General features: G+C 46.7%; 2 protein-coding genes across 5 annotated transcripts in view; one reads left to right on the forward strand and one right to left on the reverse strand.

Annotated features, from left to right (window-relative positions):
• Nucleotides 1–23286, forward strand: part of LOC148143726 (uncharacterized) — a 437486-nt gene that overhangs the window by 226990 nt on the left and 187210 nt on the right. The gene's annotated exons all lie outside the window — the stretch shown is intronic.
• On the reverse strand, nt 278–17197 carry LOC148143733 (uncharacterized). Of its 4 annotated transcripts, XM_087974471.1 has the most exons (3): nt 17009–17197; nt 11391–12248; nt 278–1271 (listed from the first exon to the last, which is right to left on the reverse strand). In XM_087974471.1, exons 2-3 carry the CDS (start codon nt 11885–11887, stop codon nt 461–463), a joined length of 1308 nt encoding a protein of 435 aa, XP_087830597.1. In that variant the 5' UTR covers nt 11888–12248; nt 17009–17197; the 3' UTR covers nt 278–460. The 4 variants fall into 4 exon arrangements, with proteins under 4 accessions (XP_087830597.1, XP_087830596.1, XP_087830593.1 ...); XM_087974470.1 differs by lacking the exons at nt 11391–12248; nt 17009–17197 and adding an exon at nt 3258–3297 and having other exon boundaries at nt 278–1921; XM_087974467.1 differs by lacking the exons at nt 11391–12248; nt 17009–17197 and adding an exon at nt 3135–3256 and having other exon boundaries at nt 278–1921.

Here is a 23286-nt window from a genome sequence, read left to right on the forward strand (position 1 = left end):
GACTATCACCTGGTGCTTTTTAACTTTACCCACCCCAGTTCAACACCGGCTCCTCCACATCGTTTCTAGTGAACACGGCCTACACCCTTTACTGCTGCCAGTAAACTTTACAATGCTGATGAAATGGTGCAGTACCTGCACTCCTGAAAAATTTACAATTTCTAACGATAGTAGCTACTCATTCACTACTCCATCTGATACATGACATTGGAAACTTAGTGCAGGAGGCTGAAAGAAATGAGCAGCTTTAAAACAAAAACCATTTGGAGCTCAAAGCTTTCAATGAGAGCCTGAACCCGACGTTAAGTTCAGGTAAACTTTACTGTGACCAACTTTGTTACAGCTTCAGATTACCCCAGCAAAAAGGCATAGAAAAAGTAGTTTTTAAAAAACAGCTCAAGGTCAAAGCGCACACACTCTCCACACCCAACACCACCACCACCACCAACCCGTTGCTCCTTCAATCCTCCTGCAATGGCACGTGAACTCGCTGGTGGCTCCGCAGGTTGAAGAAGCGGGTGAAACCCTTCCCACACTGAGAGCAGGTGAAGGGCTTCTCGCCCGTGTGGACCCGCTGGTGGTTCAGCAGGTTGGAGGAATTGCTAAAAGCCTTCCCGCACACGGTGCAGGGGAACGGCCTCTCCCCCGTGTGGACACGCTGATGGGTCAGCAGGTGGAAGGAACTGTTGAAGGCCTTCCCGCACTCTGGACAGCTGAAGGGTCTCTCCCCTGTGTGGACACGCCGGTGGGTCAGTAGGTTGGAGGAATTGCTGAAGGCTTTCCCGCACTGTAAGCAGCTGAAAGGCCTTTCACCCGTGTGGACCCGTTGGTGGTTCAGCCTGTAGGAGGAACTGCTGAAGGCCTTCCCACACTCTGGGCAGCTGAAGGGCCTTTCCCCGGTGTGGACCCGCCGGTGGGCCAGCAAGGCAGAGGAATAGCTGAAGGCCTTCCCACACTCGGGGCAGGAGAACGGCCTCTCCCCCGTGTGGACCCGCTGGTGCTTCAGCAGGTCAGAGGATTTGCTGAAGGCCTTCCCGCAGTAGGGACAGCTGAAGGGCCTTTCCCCTGTGTGGACCCGCCGGTGGGTCAGCAGGGCAGAGGAATCACCGAAGACCTGCCCGCAGTCAGGGCAGGAGAATGGCCTCTCCCCTGTGTGGACCCGCTGGTGCTTCAGGAGGTCGGAGGAATTGCTGAAGGCCTTCCTACACTCGGAGCAGCTGAAGGGTCTCTCCCCCGCCTGGACCCGCTTGTGGGTCAGCAGGGTGGTGGAACTGCTGAATGCCTTGCCGCACTCAGGGCAGCTGAATGGCCTCTCCCCTCTGTGGATCTGGTGGTGCTTTAGCAGGTCAGAGGATTTGCTGAAGGCCTTCCTCCAGACTGGGCAGGAGAACGGCCTCTCCCCAGTGTGGCTGCGCTGATAAGTCTCTGGGGCAGACGGGGCATAAAAGCATTTCCCACAGTTACCACACTTCCATGGTTTCTCCACAGGGCGGGATTCTTCCGGTTTCTCCATGGCTGAAGCTTCAGCTGTACGCAAACACTTGTACAGCCCCTCCCCACTGTGAATTCCTGTTTTCAGGCCGTATAGCTGTTACACGCTCCACGCTCAGTGCGCTGCAACAGTAGGGTCTCTCATCTAGTCCCATTGATGCTGAAAAAGTACTCAAACAAGAACCAAAAAGCTTGTTTCCTTCTCACAGAATCATAGTTGAAAATTGTTGCGGTCCTGATGAATTGGGTGACTGTCAGACATTGATGTCAAAGTGAGGACTGCAGTCGCTGGAGAGTCAGAGTCAAAAAGCGCAGCACTGGAAAAGCACAGCAGGTCAGGCAGCATCCGAGGTGCAGGAGAGTCAATGTTTCCGGCATAACGCTTATACCTGTTCATTTTGAAACTTCTGTCTTCAGATCTTCAAATACGCTGCAAAAAGAAATTATAAAATTCATCACTGTCAGTGCAGGGTAGAAATTCAGAACAAGCAATTCTACTTTCTGCAGAATATTCTTTTCTTATTTCACAAAATTGAAAACACCATCCCACTCTCTCCCCCTCTGTTCTCACTCCGCTCTAACTAATTCTTACGGGGCAACCAACAAGGTGACTTTGTCACTGTATAAGTTCAAAATTAATATGAAAGAAGTCTTCGATAAGCTGTTGGCACTTAGAAGTTGACAAGGCACTGGGACTTGATGAAATGTATCCAAGGATCTTGAAGAAAGGGACGACAGAAATTGTGGGAGCATTCGACATAATTCAACAGTCTTCCATGGAATTGGAGGAAGTGACTGGAAAACTGCAAACACTTTAGCCTTGTTTAAGAAAGGTTGTAAAGATATACTCAGCAATTAGAGGGCAGCCAGTTTAAATTTGATGGAAAAGCAGAAATAGTTATTCTGGTCAAAATTAGTAGTCACATGGAGAAAGGTGGATGAGGAAGAGTCAGCGTGGGATTGCTGAAGGGGACATTGTATTTAACTAACTTGATGGTGTTTTTTGCAGAAGTTACAGGCTTGACGAGGATAACACCTCAGCTCTCCTCTTTGTTATCCATCCTGGCTGTCCGAGGGAGTATGGTACACCTGCAGCCTTGACGTAATGCTGAATTTGAGGGGATTAAAGCACCAAAGTGTGACTTCAAATTACTTGGCTTCACGGGTTTTGCTATCATATCTCTCCCATAAAGGCTGACAGAACAGGCTGTGTGCAGGAGTCTGCTGGGCACCACCTTCATTAATCAAAAGGGAAAGAGCTATTGATTCAGCACCTCAGTAAATCTTGAGGCAGTCTTAGCTCCTATGCACATGTTGGGATACATGTAAGGAGATGTTTATATTTTGCTTCTGTACTTAGAATTCAGAAATTGAAGCCAGTGTACATTTTAAAAATATTCAAGATTAAAAGTACAGAGGAGCTCAATATTATACAACAATCCAACAACCCCGTCCCAAGACAACAGGCGCCTGACCCTCACAAAGCTGGCGGCCGGTTGCCCGGGCAACCCGAGAGCTTCTTCGCCGGTGAAGTAAACACTGAGCCTGTGGGGCTTTTATTCGCGGCCTCAGGCCTCCCCCTAGGAGTTTATAAACTCCCCAGTCTCCCTCCTCCCTCGGGTCCCAATCCTACCCTGTCTCACCGTCTCCTCTCCCCGGGGGCAGGAGCCAGGTCTTGGCGCTCGGGCCTGGCGACCTCCCCGGGATGTTCCTGAAGCCTGGTCCTGTTCTGAAGGAGAATCCCCGGACCCGAAACACCTCCTCACATTCCTCCCGACACGAGCTGCCGGACCTGCTCAGTTTTCCCAGCGGGTCCTGTTCTTGTTCCTTCAGCCACCGGCGCCATTCCTCTCCCACACTCAGTAACACTGCCTCTGTCCGGCCGCGGGACCGACACTGCACATGCGCCAACACATAGGGGGCGTGGTCCACAAAGTCGTCACCAACTGAGGGGGCGTGGCTGGGGGGCGCCCTCCAACCAATAGGGGACAATGGGGGTTGGTTTTCCCCGCCCCCAGCCTGTTCAGGAATGTTACTCCAGACCTTTGGAAAGCTGAAACATCGGGAAACTTCCAGACACAAACAAAGGGATTTTCAAAGATGAATAGAAATAGGTAAGGTAAATTACGAAAGAAACATAGCATAGATTATCAAAAGCTTCTGTTGGTCTGCCAAAGGGAACAGAGTCGCTAAAGTAAATGTTGGCACCTTGGAAGGTGAAACAGGTGAGTTAATAAGATGAACACTGAAATGACAGAGCTGCTAAATCAATACTTTTCCTCAGTTTTCACGTTAGAGGACAGCAGGATCATTCGTATTGGAACGAGCAAGTCAAACGCTATAGAAAAGGTAGAATTTAAACAATCAACGTTGATAGGTACACTATTAGGATTGAGGGCAAACAAATCCCCTGGGCCTGATGGCCTACATCCTCGATACTAAAGGAAGTGGCAGTGGAGATTGTGGATTCATTAGTTACAATATTCCAAAATTCCCTGGACATGAGAAAGATTCATTGAGTTTATTTAATACAGAGATAGGTAGGTTCTTGATTGTCAAGGTGATCAAAGAAAGCGGGAGAATGGATTTGAGAAACGTTTCTTCCATGATTGAATGGCTTAGTTTCTGCTCCTATATCTTAGGATCTTATGGTTCCAGTGGATTGGAAAAATGCTAATGTAATGCCTGTATTCAGAAAGGGAGGCAGGCAATATGTGGGAAATTGCAGACCAGTTAGTTTAACATCTGTTGTTGGGAAGGTGTTAGGGTCAATTATCAAGGAAGCAATATCAGGACGTTTGAAAAGTCAAAACTCTATCCATCAGAGTCAGCATGGTTTTATGATGGGCAAATCAGATTTGACTAAGTTCTTCATAGATGTAACAAGTGGATAATAGGGGTCCTGTAGATGTAATATATCTGGCTTTTCAGAAGGCATTTGCTAAAGTGCCACAGAAAGCGTTAACTCGCAAGGTTATGCGATATGGGCTGATTTATCAGCTTGGATAGGTGGCTGTCTGATGGGCAGAAGATAGACAGTCCGAATTGATGGCTTTTTTTTCTGGATGGCAAGATGTCACTGGTCAGGTGCCACAGGGTTGGGTCCTTGGACCCCAGCTATTTACAATCTACATTAGTGACTTGGATACACGTATAAAAGGCTCATTTGCCAAATTTGTGGATGACACATAAATAGGCGTGATGGTAGATTACAATGAGGATATATGAACCTTACAAATGGATCTGGATAGGTTAGGAGAGTTGGCCAAAATGTGGCAGATGGAGTTTAAGGTGGATAAGTGTGAGGTCATGCATTTTGATCAAAAACAAAACCAGCAAGGCAACCTATTATCGAAAAGAGGGTTTGGGGTGACCTGGTACAGAGGGATCTGGGTATCCTCATTAATGAGTCACAGAAAACTAGCATGCAGGTACAGTAGATAAGTAAGAAAGTGAATGCAGCATTCGCTTTTATCGCTAAAGGAATAGAACATAAAGGGAAGGAAGTGTTGCTGCAACCAAACATAGCATTGCTGAAACTGCACCTGGAGGATTGTGCCCAGTTTTAAACTCATTTCCCCTTATATGGTTATGGTAGGGGATTTAACTTTCCAACCATAGACCAGGACTGCCATAGGTTTAAGGGTTTAGATGGAGAGGAATTTATTGAGCGTGTTCAAGAAAGATTTCTGACTTAGCATGTGGATATATCTATGGAGAAGATGCAAAACTTGACCTACTCTTGGGAAATAAGGCAGGGCAGCTGACTGAGGTGTCAGTGGGGGTGCACTTTGGGGCCAGCAACCATAATTCTCTTAATTTTAAAATAGTGATGAAAAAGAATAGACCAGATCTAAAAGTTGAAATTCTAAATTGGAGAATGTCTCATTTTGACAGTAATAGGCAAGAACTTTCAAAAGCTGTTTGGGGGCAGATGTTTGCAGGTAAAGAGACAGCTGGAAAATGGGAAACCTTCAGACATGAGATAACGTGATTCCAGAGACAGTATATTCCTGTTCGGGTGAAAGGAATGTCTGGTAGGTGTAGGGAATGTTGGATGACTGGAGAAATTGATTGTTTGGTTCAGAAAAAGAAGGAAGCATATGTCAGGTATAGACAGGATAGATTGAGTGAATCCTTAGAGTATAAAGGTAGTAGGAGTATACTTAAAAGGGAAACCAGGAGGGCAAAAACTGGACATGAGATAACTTTGACAAATAGGGTTAAGGACAATCCAAAGTGTTTTTACAAATACATTAAGGACAAAAGGGTCACTGGGGAGAGAATAGGGCACATCAAAGATGAGCAAGGCAGCCAATGTGTGGAACTACACGAGATGGGGGAGATACTAAACAAGTATTTTGCATCAATGTTTATTCTGGAGAAGGACATGAAAAATATAGAGTGTAGGGAAATAGATTATAACATCTTTAAAAATGTCCATATTACAGAGGTGGTGGTGCTGGATGTCTTGAAACACGAAGGTGGATAAATCTCCAGGACCTGATCAGGTGTACCAGAGAACTCTGTGGGAGGCTACGGGAAGTGATTGTTGGGCCCCTTGCTGAAATATTTGTATCATTGATAGTCACATGAGAGGTGCCAGAAAACTGGAGGTTGGTTAACGTGGTACCACTATTTAAGAAAGGTGATAAGGAAAAGCCAGAGAACCTGACATCGGTGGTGGGCAGGTTGTCGGAGTGAAACCTGAGAGATAGGGTTTATACATATTTGGAAAGGGAAGGACTGATTAGGGATCGTCGGCATGGCTTTGTGCATGGGAAATCATGTCTCAAAAACTTGATTGAGTGCTTTGAAGAAGTAACAAAGAAGATTGATGAGGGCAGAGCAATGGACATGATCTATACGTACTTCAGTAAGGTGTTTGACAAGGTTCCCCAAGGGAGACTGGTTCGCAAGTTTAGATCTTATGGAATACAGAGAGAACTAGCCCTTTGTATACAGAACTGGCTCAAAGGTAGAAGGTGGTGGAGGAGAGTTGTTTTTCAGACTGGAGGCTTATGACCACTGGAGTGCCACAAGGATCGGTGCTGGGTCCACTCCTTTCTGTATTTTTTTATGCAAATGACTTGGATGTGAACATAGATGTATAGTTAGTAGGTTTGCTGATGACACCAAAATTGGAGGTGTAGTGAACAAGAGGAAGGTTACCTCAGATTACAATGGGATCTTGTTCAGATGTGCCAATGGGCTGAAGAGTGGCAGATGGAGTTTAATTTAGATGAATGCGAGGTGCTGCATTTTGGAAAAACAAATCAGAGCAGCACATCTACACTTAATGGGAAGGTTCTAGGGAGTGTTGTTGAACAAAGAGACTTTGGAGAGCAGGTTCACAGTTTCTTGAAAGTGGAGTTGCAGGTAGATAGGATAGTGAAGGTGGTGTTTGGTATACTTTCCTTTGTTGGTCAGAGTATTGAGCAGAGGATTTGAGAGGTTATGGTGTGGCTGTACAGGAGAATGTTTAGGACCCTTTTGGAATAAGTGTACAATTCCGGCATCCTTCCTCTTGGAAGGATGTTGTGAAACTTGAAAGGGTTCAGAAAAGATTTACAAGGATGTTGCCAGGGTTGGAGGATTTGAGCTATAGGGAGAAGTTGACTTGGCTGAGGCTGTTCTCCCTGGAGCGGAGGCGGCTGAGGGGTGACCTGAGAGGTTTATAAAATCATGAAAATCACGGATAGGGCGAATAGCCAAGGTCTTTTACCCCCCGAAATGGAGGAGTCCAAAACTAGAAGGTATAAGTTTAAGATGAGAGGGGGAAAGATTTAAAAAGGAACTGAGGGGCAACGTTTTCACGCAGAAGGTAGAGCGTGTATGGAATGAGCAGCCAGAGGTAGTGGTGGAGGTGGGTACAATTACAACATTTAAAAAGGTGTCTAGATGAATAGTTCGGATTTGGAGGAATATGGAGCAAATGCTGGAACTTGGGACTGGGCCAGATTGGAACATCTGGTCGGCATGGATGAGTTGAACTGAAGTGTCTGTTTCTGTGCGGTGTGACTCTAAGTCTATAACTGCTTTGACCGAAACGAGACCTTTTTACTGATAATCTTCCTGCTGGAATTTTTTAGTGCACCCAGTTTCAGTCGATTTCTGGTGGGGAAAATTGGCATATGTCCTGTATCCTGGAAATTCTGAAAAATAAAAATAAATAATTCTCTCTGTGAATGGTATAATCCACACCCCGTGATGTGAATGGTACAATCCTCCCCTCCCCTTTTCCTCCTCCACACCCCTCCACCTTCGAATGATGCAATCGTCCCCCTCTGAATGGTATAATCCTTTACTCCCCCACAGCCATTAAAGGTACAATTCTCCAAAGTCTCAATGGGACGATCCTTTCCACACCACCCCGAATGAATGGTACAATCCTCCCCCTGAGCTGGGATTCCCCAATCCCTTTCTGTTTCACATTTCCGAAGCCTTTCCCATTTTGAAAACAGTCTCTGTTTCTGGTCTTCCCACCAAAGTGCATAACCTCACACTTTACCACATTGTATTCCATCTGCCCCTTCTCTGACCATTCTCCTGGCCTGTCCAAGCATTCTCAGCATGGACCCCCTTTGGAACTCCAAAGACCCCTTTATGCCAACTCTCTGCCTTCTGCCAGTCAGCCAATCCTCTATCCGTGCCAGTAACTTGCCACTCCTCCAGGGACACTTATCTTACTTAGCAGCCTCCTGCACGGCACCTTGTCAAAGGCCTTCTGGAAATCCAAATCGCTCACGTCCACTGGCTCTGCCTTTGTCTAACTTACTCATTACCTGCACAAAGAATCCTAATAGATTTGTCAGACATGACCTCCTGTTGTCAAAGCCATGCAGACTCTGTCCTGTTTTAACATGCACCTTCACATACTTCCCACTCTCACCCTTCATAAAACCTGTTAAGTTTACCCATTTTTACCATAAATACGTTGTTCTGCTCTTTAAAATGAATTCAAGTTTAAAGATTTCATATTATGTATGTACACTACCTTTGCCCTTCATAATATTTAGCACAAGGTATGAAACTGACTGTGACTGCATCAAGTAAAGGAGTTAGTAATAGTGAGAAAGGAGTGGCTAAATATCTAAACGTACCCATGCAACGGTCAAGAAGGCACAACAACGCCTTTTCTTCCTCAGGATGCTCAAGAAATTCGGCATGTCCACAATGACACTCACCAACATTTACAGATGCACCACAGAAAGCTTTGAATCTGGGTGCATTACACCCTGCTACGGCAACTGCTCTGCCCAGGACCGGAAGAAATTACAGAAGGTGGTGTGCACAGCACAGTCCATCACGGAAGCCAACCTCCCACTCATGTAATCCATCTACACTTCTCGTTGTCGTGGAAAGGCTACCAACCTCAAAGACCCCTCCCACCCCGGGAATGATCTCCTGCACCATCTTCTGTCAGGCAGAAGATACAGAAGCTTGAACACATGTACCAACAGGTTCAAGAATAGCTTCTTCCCTGCAATTATTAGACTGCTGAATGGAGCTCTCCAATTTGAAATTTAATGTTGACCTTGCTTCTGCGCACCTCCTGTGCAGCTGTAACCCTGTACGCCTCACTCTGTCTAAGCGCAGTATGACCTGCATGTCCTTGTTTGCTCGGATCTGACTGTACTGCTGATAAAACAACATTTTTGACTCTACTTAGGTATATAGCACAGTACAGGCCCTTCGGCACTCGATGCAGTACCGGCCCTTTATCCTACTCTAAGATCAGACTGACCTACATACCATTTATTGTACTAACTTTCATGTACCTATCCAAGAGTCGATTAAATGTCCCTAATGTATCTGACTCCACTCCCAGTGTTGACAGTGCATTTCACACAGCCACCACTATCCGAGTAGAGAACCTACTCTGACATCTCTCTGAAACCTTCCGCCAATTACCTTAAAATTATGCCGAGAGTGTGGTGCTGGAAAACCATAGCAGGTCAGGCAGCAGCCAAGGAGCAGGAGAATTGACGTTTTGGGCATAAGCCCTTCATCAGGAACGAGGCTTGTGGGTCGGGGCTGCTTAGAGATAAATGGGAAGAGGGTGGGGTTGGGGGAGAAGGTAGCTGAGAATGCCATAGGTAGATGAAGGTAGGTGTGTGTGTGTGTGTGTGTGTGTGTTTGTGAGAGGTGGGAGTTGGGGGGGGGGGTGGCAAGATGATAGTTCGGAGGGGGTTATGGTGCAGATAGATAGGAAAAAATGATGGACAGGTCAGAAGGGGCAGCACCAAATTGGAGGCTTGGGACTGGGATAAAGTGGGGGAGGTGAGGAAACTGTCGAAATCCACATTTGTCCTGTGTGGTTGCAGGGTCGCAAGGCAGAGGATGAGGTGTTCCTCCTCCAGGCATCAGGTTTGGCGATGGATAGGTTGGAGAAGTGGGTGGAGCTGATAGATTGAAAAGTTGACGGACAGGTCAAGATGGCGTGCTGAGTTGAAGGCATGGGACTGGGATAAAGTGGGGTGGGGTGGAAAATGATGTCTAGCATCTGCAGTCCTCATTCTCTCCTCCTTAAAATTATAGACATTTGTAAGGGGCATGGATAGGGTGAATACCCAAGGTCTTTCCCCAAGGTCAAGTACTAAAGGGGCATAGGTTGAAGGTGGGGAAAGGGACCTGAGGGGCAACATTTTCACGCAGAGGGTGGTGTGTGTATGGAATGAACTGCCAGAAGTGGTGGAGACTTGTACAATTACAACATTTAAAAGGCATCTGGATGGGGATATGAATAGGAAGGGTACAGATGAACATAGGCCAAATGCTGGCAAATGGATCACTAGAATCATTTAAGGTATGGACTGAAGGGTTTGTTTCCAGCTCTACAACTCTATAACTATGTCTACATAGTTGGAAACCAATTTCACAAGATGAGGAATAGGTCATTCACCCCTTACAGCCTGTCCTGAGCTGTGGCCTAACTGCACATATTCCAGTGCAAGTTTCAGAAAGATTTCAGCAGCTCTTTTAAAAAATTGAAATGGGTTTAGACTTCAATGATGTTTCTGAATATATCATTTTAGCTATTCTCAATTTTAAAGATAAGAGTTGAGTGAACACAGCCCACACCTCCCAGTGCAGCCAGTAACCTTTACAATGTTGATGAAACGATGCAGTACCTGTACTCCTTAAACATTTACAATTTCTAATGATACTAGCTACTCATTCACTGCTCCATCTGATACACAACATTAGAAACTTGGTGCAGGAGGCTGGAAGAAATGAGCAGCTTTAAAACAAAAAACCATCTGGAGCTCAAAGCTTTCAATGAGAGTCTGAGCCCGGCAGTAAGTTCAGGTAATCTTTATTGTGACCCAACTTTGTTACAGCTTCAGATCCCTCCCCCAGCAAAAAGATGTAGAGAAAGTAGTGGTTTTTTAAACAGCTCAAGGTCAAAGCGCACACACTCCCCCGCACCCCCCCCCCCCCGCCCCCCCCACCTCACTTTCTTTACTATGGGTCAGCACAGAGTTGTCCCTTTGTAATTGGATCCTTGGTACAGCCTTAACCCGTGGGGCCGGGAACGGGGGCAGTGTGGAGTGAAACAGACTGCTGTGGGTCTGGAGTCACGTGTAGGCCAGACCAGATAAAGGATGCAGCTGGGACGACTGAGTTAATCCTTTCCCACAACTGCAGTTTCCTTCCCTAAAAAGGGCGTGAATCAGATTGGGGTTTTCTCTCCCCCCCCCCCCACACAAAAAATGGTTTCATCGTTATTCCAATTGACCGTATTCCAATTCCGCCATCTGCCGCGGTGGTATTCAAACCCAACAGATCCCAGAACTGGGTTAATAGTCCAGTCGATAACGGCACTCGGCAGTCGCTTTGTCAGTCCCCCTGCAATGGCACGTGAAGTCGCTGGTGGCTCAGGAGGTGGGAGGAGCCGGGTGAAAGCCTTCCCACACTCAGTGCAGCTGAAGGGCCTCTCCCCCGTATGGACTCGCCGGTGGGTCAGCAGGGAGGAGGAATAGCTGAAGGCCTTCCCGCAATCAGGACAGCAGAAGGGCCTCTCCCCTGTGTGGACCTGCTGGTGGGCCAGCAAATTGGAGGAACGGCTGAAGGCCTTCCCACACTCGGGACAGCTGAACGGCCTCTTTCCCGTATGGACTCGCCGGTGGGTCAGTAGGGAGGATGAATCACTGAAGGCCTTCCCACACTCGGGACAGCTGAAAGGCCTCTCCCCCGTGTGGATCCGCTGGTGCCTCAGCAGGCCAGAGACCTGGGTAAAGCCCTTCCCGCACTTGGGACAGGAGAACGGCCTCTCCCCGGTGTGGATGCGCCGATGAATCTCCAGGTCAGACGGAGTACGGAAGCCTTTCCCACAGTTACCACACTTCCACGGTTTCTCCATGTCCGAAGCTTCAGCCACAAGTAAACGCATGTACTGCCCCTCTTTCCAGGCCGTATAACAGTTTCAGGCTCCACACTCCGTGCGCAGCAACAGTAGGATCTCTCATCCAGTCCCACTGATAATGAAAATGTACTGAAATAGGAACAAACAAGCTTTGCTCCTTCTCACAGAATTGTAATAAAAAATCGTGGCTGTCCCAGTCGATTGAGTGACTGTCAGATATTGACGTGAAAGTGAGGACCGCAGATGGGGGAGAGTCAGTGTTGAACAGTGCGGCGCTGGAAAAGCACAGCAGGTCAGGCAGCATCCAAGGAGCAGGAGAGTCAACATTTCGGGCATAAGGCCTTCATCTGTTCATTTTGAAACTTCTGTCTTCGGATCTTCAAATACTCTGGAAAAACAGATTACAAAAGTCATCACTGTCAATGCAGGGTAGAAATTCAGAACAAGCTATGGAGCATTCTTTTCTTTTGTTATTCCACAAAATTGAAAGCAACATCCTTCTCTCTCTCTCTCCCCCTCTGTTCTCACTCCGCTCCAAGTAATTCTCCTGAAGGTGCTGATTCAGGATCAGAACAGCAAAAACGTCAAGACTTACATATTGGATAACTCCACCTGAAAGTTAACATCTTTCACAACATTGGGATACTACTGAGAGTGAGGAGGTCTGATTTTGGGAAGCAAAACAAAATGTGTCAATTCAGGATGAATCGGGAATGCAGCTTGAGGAATAACCAGACACATCAAGGTATTAACACAGACACCAGAGAGAAACTGAACAGAAGAGACGTGGCAAACCTTAGTAGAAAGCCAGAGTCATTAAGATATACCGCACAGTAACAAACCTTTTGGTCCAATTCGTCTATGCTGACCAGATATTGTAAATCAATTTAGTCCCATTTGCCAGCACTTGGCCCATATCCCTTGGCCAATCCACCCTACCTTGCACATCCCTGGACACTATGTATAAGTTAGCATGGCTAACCCACACAAATCTGCACCTCCTTGGGCACGATGGGTACTTTAACACGGCCAATCTACCCTCACCTGCACATCCCTGGGCGCTATGCATAATTTAGCATGATCAATCCACCCTAACCTGGGCAAAGTTAAAAATCGCACAAACCCGGGTTATAGTCCAACAGGTTTATTTGGAAGGACCAGCGTTCGGAGCACTGCTCCATCATCAGGTGGTTGTGGAGAATAAGACCATAAGGCACAGAATTTATGGAAAGACATTTGTGGCCTGCCACTGAAATGATATATTGAAAAAATCCGGATTGTTAAGTCTTTCATCTTTTAGAATGGATTTCAGGTATCATTAATATGTAAATCCCAGAACTTCCTGTCAGGCACCCTCTCAAGATAACACAAGGCTTTACAACAAAAGGTGGCATCTCAGCTCAGACAATGCATTAAAGGTATGAGGTCAGAGTTTGCCTGTATCTCAGTCTTGAGTCAGACTGTTTCTATTTCCAAAGCATGAATTTATAAAATATTATCTGGATTGACTGCCTGCATGAACTGCCGAGTCTCATCCACCAGCTGAAATGACTGGATAAGGAGGGCTTGATCCCCACAGTGCAATGAATTCCCACTTTCCACCAAAATCCCAAATGTCCACGCTCACTCAGTTGCTCTCTCACAAATCAAATATTTCATTGTAACTTCTTCTGCTCCCAGTAAGGGCAAAAAAACTTTGAAAGTTGCTCTGAAAGTCCAGTCTTCACAACCACACTTCTGCTTTCACCGAAGACAATTAGTCATACAGCACGGAAACAGACCCTTTGGTCAAACTGTCTGTGCCAAACAGATATCCGAAATTAATCTAGTCCCATTTGCCAGCATATGGCTCTTACGGTTCTAAACCATTCCTATTCATGTACCCAGCCAGATGCATTTTAAAGATAATTGTACCAGCCTCACCACTTCCTCTGGCAGCTCGTTCCATATGTGCACAACCCTCTGCATGAAAAAGTTGCCCCTCAGGGCCCTTTTAAATCATTCCCTCTCACCTCAAACATATGCCCTCTAGTTTTGGACTCTCCTACCTTGGGGAAAAGACCTTGGATATTCACCCTATCCATGCCAGTTATAAACCTCTATATGGCTGCCCCTCAGCCTCCGATTCTCCAGGGTACTTCAAACCCTCCAAGTCTAGCAACATCCTCGCAAATCTTTTCCGACCCCTCTCAAAGTTTCACAAGTTCTTTCCGAAAGCAGGGAGACCAGCACTGGACGCACTATTCCAAAAGTCGCCTTACCAATGTACAGCCACAACATGATCTCCCAATGCCTATGCTCAATACGCTGACCAATAAAGGAAAGCATACCAAACACCACCACCACTATCCTGTCTACCTGCGACTCCACTTTCAAGGAGCTATGAACCTGCACGCCAAGGTCTCTTTGTTCTGCAACACTCCCCTTCACTGTGCCAGTCCTGCCTGGATTGCTTGACCAAAATGCAAAACCTCACATTTCTCTAAATTAAACTCCATCTGCCATTCCTTGGCCTGTTGGACCATCCGATCAATTCTAATTTATAGTGAATTCTGCTTCCTCTCTTATTCTCTCAAAGCTGAAAATCTCCATCCCACACACTCTCCCTCCCTTCTCACTTTGTAGAACCTCATTCCTGCTGTATCTCATCCTGAAGGGTCTGGTTCATGCTGTTTAACAGGCCCACACTCAGGGGAGATCTAATTGAAACATACAGAATACTGAACGGCGTGGACAGAGTGGATGTTGGGAAGATCTTTCCATTGGGAGGAGAGACTAGGGCTCGAGGCACAGTCTTAGAGTAAAGGGAAGACCCTTTACATTGGTGATAAGGAGAAACATCTTCAGCCAGAGAGTAATGACTCTAAGGAATTAACTGCCACAGAAGGCTGTGGAGGCCAGGTCACTGAGGATATTTAAGACTGAGATTGATAGGTTCTTGAGTATCAAGGGGATCGAGGGTTACGGAGAAAAAGCAGGAGAACGTGGATAAGAAACTTAACAGCCACGATTGAATGGTATGAGCAAACCCAATGGGCTGAATGGCCTAATTGCTGTTGCTATATCTGATGGTCTCTTGCTGTCCTGGACACAAACTGCATGAATCCAAGTAAGATTCTGTTAATCCATTTTTTAAGATTAGAATCAGTCTAACCGTTGTGATACAGACAGCCTCAAACAGGGAAACTCACACCTTCAATACGTTATCTGGGACAACATGACACCAATTGGGAATGTAACTTTTAAAAAGGTTTTGCTATTTACATATGAAAGAACTGAAACCAACATGGTTATTCTAAAAGAGGAGAGACTTCACAAATAACCCAGGTCTTTTTCAATATATAATTTCAGTTACACCCCACTGTAAACTTTTGCTATAAATTCAGTGTCTTACAATCTTATTCTTAACAACCACCCGATGAAGGAGCAGCAGTCTGAAAGCTAGTGCTTCCAAATAAACCTGTTGGACCATAATCCTGTGTTTTTGATTTTTAACTTTGGACACAGAGCGTGAGAATTGGGAGCAGGAGTTGGTCATTTGGTCTTTGGAGCCTGAACCAGCATTGAACAGACCATAACTGGATATGAATCTTCCTACATCTCGATGGAAAGGCTGTGACTTTATTCACTGGAGCACAGGAGGTTGAGAAGTGACCTTATAGAGGTTTATAAAATCATGAGAAGTATACATGAGGTGAATGGCAGGTGTCATTTCCCTCAGGTGGGGGTTTCAGAATTTGGCAGCAAATTTGAAAGGAGAGAGGAGAGAGGTTTTGAAAAGACTTGAGGCAGCTTTTTTTTAAAATACAGTAGTTCATGTGTGGAGTGAATGTCCAGAGGAAGTGATGTTACTTTCAAAAGACATTTGGTTAATTACATGAATAGGAAAGTTTCGGAGGGATATGGGCCAAACACTGGCAGGTGGGACTAGATTAGTTTGTGAATATATTCAACGTGGACTAGTTGGACTGAATGGTCTGTTTCTTTGCTGTATGACTCTGTAACTGTTCTGTACTTGTCTGAAAAACATTTTCTTGCTTTCTCCCATAAACATCCACTTCATTGTTGCTCAAAACTCAGATGAACTCAGCCTTGAATATATTCAATGACCCCCTAACTGCAGGAAGGCATCCACAATTCTGAACACAATTCCTCTTGTTAATATACCACTTGCTTTGCTGATAGCTTGCTGCACCTGTCTAACAACTGGCAGTGACTGGTGTAGAAAGACACTGAACCCCCTTTCTATATCCACATATCATTCCTTATTCCCTTGTGCCTGAAACATCGACTGTCCTGCCCCTCAGATGCTGTCTGACCTGCTGTGCTTTTCCAGCGCCACACTTACTGACTCTAATCACCAATATCTGCAGATCTCACTTTCTCCACATCTCAGCATATCACCATTTAAATAATACACTTCCTTTCTGCTCTTTTTCACAACTTCATATTGTTGTACTCTTTTTCTCATGTTTTCCAATTGTGGTCTTCTCTACATTGGGGAGACTGAGCATAAACTTGGGAACGGTTTGCTGAACGTCGCAGGCGGGTCCACAGTCACTGCCCACTTTAATTCCCCTTCCCACTCCCTTTCTGAAAAGACTATCTTAGGCTTTCTCCATTACCACAATGAACCAAATAGTAAATTGGAGGAACAACACCTCATCTTCCGCCTGGGCAGCCTATAGCCTAGAGGACTCAACATTGAGTTCTCCAGTCTCAAATAACCTCACTTCCCATTCCCCCCCCCCCCATGACTCCCTTCTCAGCTCCTCCCCCTCATTTCCACTCATCACTGTCACGAACCAGATTTATTCCTCCCATTCACCAACCAGGTCAGACCTTTCACCTATCCCCAATTCACCACCCTGCCCCAAGGACACTCTTTATCTGCACCCATCCCCAATCCTTAAGAAGGGTTACCCCTGAAACGTCGACTTCTCCACCTCCTGATGCTACCTGGCTTGTTCTTCCAGCCTCCTGCCTGTCTATTTTGCCAATTGCGACACAGACGTGGAGCAACGTTTCCAGAGTCTGTCCACCCCAATTCACTCCCGTTCCTTTCAGTTGCTGCAAGTCAACAACTGAAGCCCTGAATGAAAATAAAGAAATGGAAAAGGTGGTGAGAAAACAGAGTGCCGTACTTACAGATGTTGGACAGAGGAAGGAGATTGCAGTCTGGGGTGAAGCTCAATCTTCATTCAAAGAAACAGTAGCAGCAGCTTCAGAAACTCAGGGTCCAACTTCCGCATTCAGACAATGGGGTGGCTCTGATTGGCAGGAGGACTAGACTCCTTCCGGTCCTCCTGTACTTCCTATTGGTCAATCAAAAGAAGATCGCGCGCCTTTTTGTGCGAACTGCGATGTTCATACCCAGTATTTTGCTGACACCCGGCGAGCATTCGCATGGCGTTGCTGACACCGGCAAACATGCGCTGTATGCTCTATCGGGATGCTGGTGTTACTGACAGATTTTAAGTGTCCAAATGCCAATAGAAAAAAAAGGGGTCGAGCCACAATATGTTTTCCCCGTGGTTCGACATTTTATTGCTTTTGCATTTTGTCTCGCTGCTCAACCTTTGTATGTCCTTTACCCTTGTTGAGAGAGTCTCCCCGTGAGCTGACTGTGGGCAGCGCTTTAACCAGTTACACAGACTGAAGAAACATTACACTATTCGCAGGAGGGAGTGACTGTACACGTTTCCTGAGTGTGATCACACTTTCAATTGTTCATCGGAAACACAGAGCCAAAAGGACACCAGAACTGCGGAGAAGTTGTGGAAATGTGGGGACTGAGGGAAGGGATTCCATTCCCTGTGGGCACTGGAGATTCATCAGCTCAGTCGCAGTGCGGAGAGGCCGTTCTTCAAAATATTATTACAACATTATTTCCCATTGACAAAAACAAATTCACGCTGCCTGATTACCTCGAACTCATACAAGTGCCCTATCATAATATCTTTGATAATAGCTTTGAACATTTTCCCCATTACATATGTTAAGTTAAATGGTCTGCAGTTTCCTGTTCTGTCTCCCTTTTTGAAGAAAGGATTTTTCCAATCTAAAGAAACCATCCCTGAAACTAATGAGGTTTGGAAAATTAAAACCAATACATTAACTGTTACGGGGAGAATGCGGGTAAGTAGAGTTGAAACGCCCATCAGCCATGATTGAATGGCGGAGTGGACTCGATGGGCCGAATGGCCTTCCTTCCACTCCTATGTCTTATGGTCTTATTTCACTCGCTAATTTCTCTTTAAGAGTCTAGGATGAATTCCTTCAAATACCCAGGACTTATCAGCTCGTAGTTCCAACAGTTTACTCAGTACTAATTCCTTGGTGATTGTAATTTTCTTCAGTTCCTCCCTCCCTTTCAATTCTTGATTTACAACTAGTTCCAGGGTGTTATTTGTATCCTCTCTAGTGAAGTCAGATTCAAACTCTTTTGAATTCATGTGCCATCTCTTTATCCTCCGTTACTGAATCCCCAGACTCATTTTGTTAACTTTTTTCAGAAAAGCTGATGAAACTTTCCAACCTGTTTTTATAATTCTTTTAGCTAACTTTCTAACCCTAATTGCCGTGCTACTGCCTGCATTATTTCTGATATTTTGCCACAGCTCTCAACTCTAGCATCAACTTGTCTGCGTATTCTATTGAACTGACCTCAAGTGTTGCAAAACACACAAGGGCAAATCTTTCCTCTCCAGAAAGTCTTAGTACTTAACATGATAAAATTCACTTTGAAATATTGTTCATCCAAATTTTACCAAGCACATACAACAGATTCAACATTCCACAATGACACCCAGTTTTGTTATGATCTTTAATTCTGAAGAGAAATTTGAATACCCAATGATTAACTGGAAGAACTCTTCATTAAGTATTCACATTTTTAAACAAATAAAAATTACCAATTAACTGGAGTCTTGATAGTTCATTCACTTTCTGGGAATAGTCCAAGGGATGCAACATCTCTCTAGGATTCACTTGAATCCTTCTCAGGATTCCAAGTATTCCTGGTAATTGTATGTGGGAAAAGATCTGCCACCCTGGCGACCCACAATAGGCCCACAAAACCAAAATTGGCCAAACTGTACCAAAACACCCAGAATATCTTAGCAGGGACCAAGCAGGCTGACAAGCGAAACTAGACCGCACTTGCAGACAAGGGAATACCTGTACACCTCAAGCACCCACTAACAATGACAGAGTACCACATCTATCCCAAAGCCCTGAGGGCAGTTTCACAACCCAGCAATACCAAAACCACACAAAAGACAGGTCAGACAGAGAGGCACCAGCAAGAGCATTGCTGCCAGGACAGGACAATGGAAGCACCTCACTGCTTCAGAGGAGACATTAGCACCTACCTGCGAAGAGGAATGGAAGCTCCTGATCCATCGATACTGTCAGAATGTTGCTTTGTGTAGAGAATTAGGACATTCCTCTGATAACTGTTTTCCGATTAGCATCATTGTAACTAGGTTACTCCATTTCCAGCAGCAACATTTCACTGCCACCCAGAGAATTGGATATGAGGTTGCTTTACTATCCAAAGCCATCCTGTCCCTGCAACGTACCCCTGCCCTGAACCCCACCACCCTGCTCCCACTCACTCTGACCACTATTACGGATGAACACAACTGTTTAGACCTTGTCCAGCAGGTCGTTGCCCCATGCCCTGACCTCTCTGAAACACCTCTAGACAACTCTGACCTCATATTCTATACATATGGATCATCCTTCAGGCCCTCAGACCACTGCACACTGGCAGGATGTGCCCTCTGCACTCCTTTCATAGTTCTAGAGTCAGCTGCACTGCCAAATGGCACATCTGCACAAGCTGCAGAGCTGTTTGCACTCACTAGGGCTGGTGTCATTGCTAAAGGACACACAGCAAACATTTATCCTGACTCCAGATATGCCGGAGTCATCCACGATTTTGGCACATTCTGGAAACAGAGAGGCTTCATCACGTCAGCAGGGAGGCCACTACAACACGCTACGCTAATTTCTGATCTCCTGGAAGCAGCCCTGTTACCCTCAGCCCTAGCAATTATCAAATGCCGTGCCCATGCCTCTGCCACTGACCCGGTCACCCTCGGGAATGCCTCAGCTGACACAGCAGCCCGGAAGTTGCATGCACCCCGCCATCTACATCCTGCAGGCTCCCAGAATAGCGCAGGCCCCAGTGTTCCCTGACCCCATGGAGGCTGTGCAAGCTACCCAAGAAACTGCTCCACAGCAGGAAAAGGACAGTTGGGCCTGCACTGGGGCCACACAATCTCCTTCCCTCAACCTGCTAATACGCCCTGATGGCCGCATCATTTGCCCAAGTGCCCACCTCCACACACGGGCCCCAACAGCCCACATCATTGGCCATACAGGCAAGAGGGGCATGATACCAGGACTGCGTTACAGTGTGTATGCACCAGGATTCACTGCCGCTGCCCAAGTCCTGCTGTCACAGTGCCTCATCTGCATGCAGAACAATGCAGGGAAGCCAGTTGCCAAGTACCCGCCAGTTCCTGAGGGGTCTTTCAGCCTCTTACAGATTGACTTCACACACATGCCCCCAAAACAGGGTTACAAGTACATCCTGGTCATCAGAGACATGTTCTCCAAATGGGTCGAAGCATTTCCCATAAGAAAGGATGATGCATGTATGGTAGTAAAATGCCTCCTAAAGGATGTCATCCCCAGATCTGGAGTTCCGTATAGCATAGAGACGGAGAGGGGGACTCACTCACGGCTTAGCTTGTGACCAGCATTCGCGAGACACTAGGGATACCACAGCGACACCCCATTCCCAACCAACCCGTTGTCAGGCATGGTCGAGTGGATGAATGGCATCCTGAAGACCACACTGACTAAAACCACCCAGAAAACAGGACTGACCTGGTCAGACGCCTTGCCACTTGCCCTCTATGCTACACATACGCAGCCAAACTGAACAGCTGTGCTCACCCCTTTTCAAGTACTTATGGGGCAGCCTATGCCCACTGCCACCAGACCCCTGACACTCACCACAGACACAGCCCTGCTTCTGACACAAGAGGCCCCACTAGAGTATGTCCAGGCCCTTAGCAGGAGCATTAGTGCTCACACAAACAGGTCAGGGCTGCATTGCCCACACCCCAATCATTGCCCATTCATCTGTTCTGACCTGGGGACTATGTCACGATCAAATCACTAGAAAAAGATTCTCTCTCCCCTCGGTGGAAAGGTCTGTACCTGATCCTGATGACAACCCGGACTGCTGTGAAACCGGAAGGATGGCCCGAATGGACACATACCACCCGCTGCAAGAGGGCTCCACAACCTCTGAACAGGGACCACACAGAGGAAGGCACCATTCCGAACACAGGATGAATCCAGCTACTCGCGGCAGCCATCACCATCTGATCTGTCTGACCATCACACTGTGGCTTGCTGGTAAACAGGCCCAAGGGGCAGCACATTTCATAACCCACTGTGATGTGCAGGCCAACACCTTCCTCAAAATGGCTCATGGGTATGCGATTTAATGAGACCCGCTGCTGGGTCTGCACTAGGTCCCTGTCCACTCTCACGGGGGGTATTTCCTTAGCCTCAATCCCCTTAAATATCTCTTACATGGTGGAATGGTGCCTGGAGCCAGACAGGTCCCCTGAAGTTACCACACTCAAAATACCACCATCAATGACCAAATATGGGGGCAACAGTCCAGCCCGCTGGAGGTCTGCAGGTTACCACCTGGAAAAATATAAAGGGTGCTTTTACCCGGCCTACAACCTCTCCCATGAGCCCCCAGCCCTGACCATTGCTGACACGAACACACACGGGCCACCTGCAGGTTCCATCTGTTTGAAACACACACAGCCATCTGGATGGGAGGCTGACTGGAGCCGGTGCACTGACTCCCTGCTCCTAACTCCCGCAGCACGCCGATCCACTGCAGAAGGCAGCATTTTAAACCGACAGGTCCTCAACAAGATCACCCAGAATACCACCTTCCTCACCAGCTGGACAGGGACCCAGACACTCCATCTCCAGACTGACAATGGCACCTATTTTATCTGTGGCCACAAAGCCTACTGCTGTCCTGGACAGGGAGCTGCAATGTTGGGTATGCGGTACCATTAATTTATCACTCCCAGTCCCCTCCCTTCCCAAAGCCCGTGCCAGGCAGCAGACGAGCCGTTGCTGCCATTGAAGCAGCTCTCTACCTGATGTCACCCCACTCGGCAACTTTACAGTTACAGGTAGAAGCCCACAAACTCGCTGTCACAGTACAGGAGGTGGCAAACTCCACAGCAAACGTATTCGCCCAGCTGAATGTGGAGGCTGTTGCCATCTGTACTGTGACTCTGCAGAACACGATAGCCCTGGACGACCTACTCGCTGTGAAAGAGTGCACGCGCAGAGCCTGACTGCAGGGACTGATAGCCCTCATCACTATCATTGCCAGGCTTAGAGTGCTAGCCATGGCTATCCGACTGTGCTGTTCACACCTATGTACAATTCTGTTACCCTTTGGCCCCCTCACCACTCAGCTAGCACAGATCCACTGGGAGAACATCCCTGCCCCTAAAATAGCCTCTCCTGGACCAGACTCGGACACAGAGAGCTATCTGTCTGATACTGAGACCCCCACCCGACAATCCCCCTGGCTCCGGCTACATTGCCCCTTCTCATCCCTCCCCTGAGCAAAACAAAAAGAAAAGGGGGGGAAATTGTGGAAAAAGATCTGCCACTCTGCCAACCCACAATAGGCCCACAAAAGCAAAATTGGTCAAACTGTACCTAAAATACCCAGAATGCCCATGCAGGCTCGCAAGCCAAACCTGACAGCATACGGACAAAGGAATGCACTTCAACCTCACTACAATGACAGAGCACCACAGGTATCTCAAAGCCCCAAGGACAGTTTCACAACCCAACAATACCAAAGCCACACAAAGAGCAGGTCAGACAGAGAGGCACCAGCAAGGACTTGCTTCCAGAACAAGAAATGGAAGCACCTCACCACTTCAGAGGAGAAGTTAACACCTACCTGTGAAGAGGAATGGAACCATCGATCGTCAGGATGTTACACTGTGTGAAGGAACAGGACATTCATCTGATAACGGTTTTCCAATTAGCATCCTTGTAACTAGATTACTCCATTTCCAGATACATTGTATATTCCCCATTTCTTAATCAGCCTTATTATACAGCATTATTATAAAAACTGGTCTCATCCTCAGCTCTTAGAAGAGAAATTCTGATCTACCTGTACAGACTGTCAATTCTGTGTCAGCCTAGTCAGGTTCTCTTCCAGTGACATTGCTTGTAATAAAGTGTTTGTCAATTTCACTTTGAACCGCGCTTTGTGATCTCTAACTTATTGGGCAAATTTCTCCGACATGCTATAACAGGGCAAAAAAAAACTGTACTCAGTA

This window comes from Chiloscyllium plagiosum, unplaced genomic scaffold (assembly GCF_037043375.1).
Source record: "Chiloscyllium plagiosum isolate Xiang-an unplaced genomic scaffold, Cpla_swu_hap1 HiC_scaffold_27, whole genome shotgun sequence".
Classification (NCBI taxonomy): Eukaryota; Metazoa; Chordata; class Chondrichthyes; order Orectolobiformes; family Hemiscylliidae; genus Chiloscyllium; species Chiloscyllium plagiosum.

Bases quoted from the DNA above. Each gene is read 5' to 3' on its own strand.
- LOC148143733 (XM_087974471.1), bottom strand. From the start codon at position 11,887: ATGCGTTTACTTGTGGCTGAAGCTTCGGACATGGAGAAACCGTGGAAG. The intron at 1,272-11,390 runs GCTCCTCCCACC...GGCATTCAGCAG, and splicing joins TGTGGGAAGGCTTTCACCCG to TTCCACCACCCTGCTGACCC.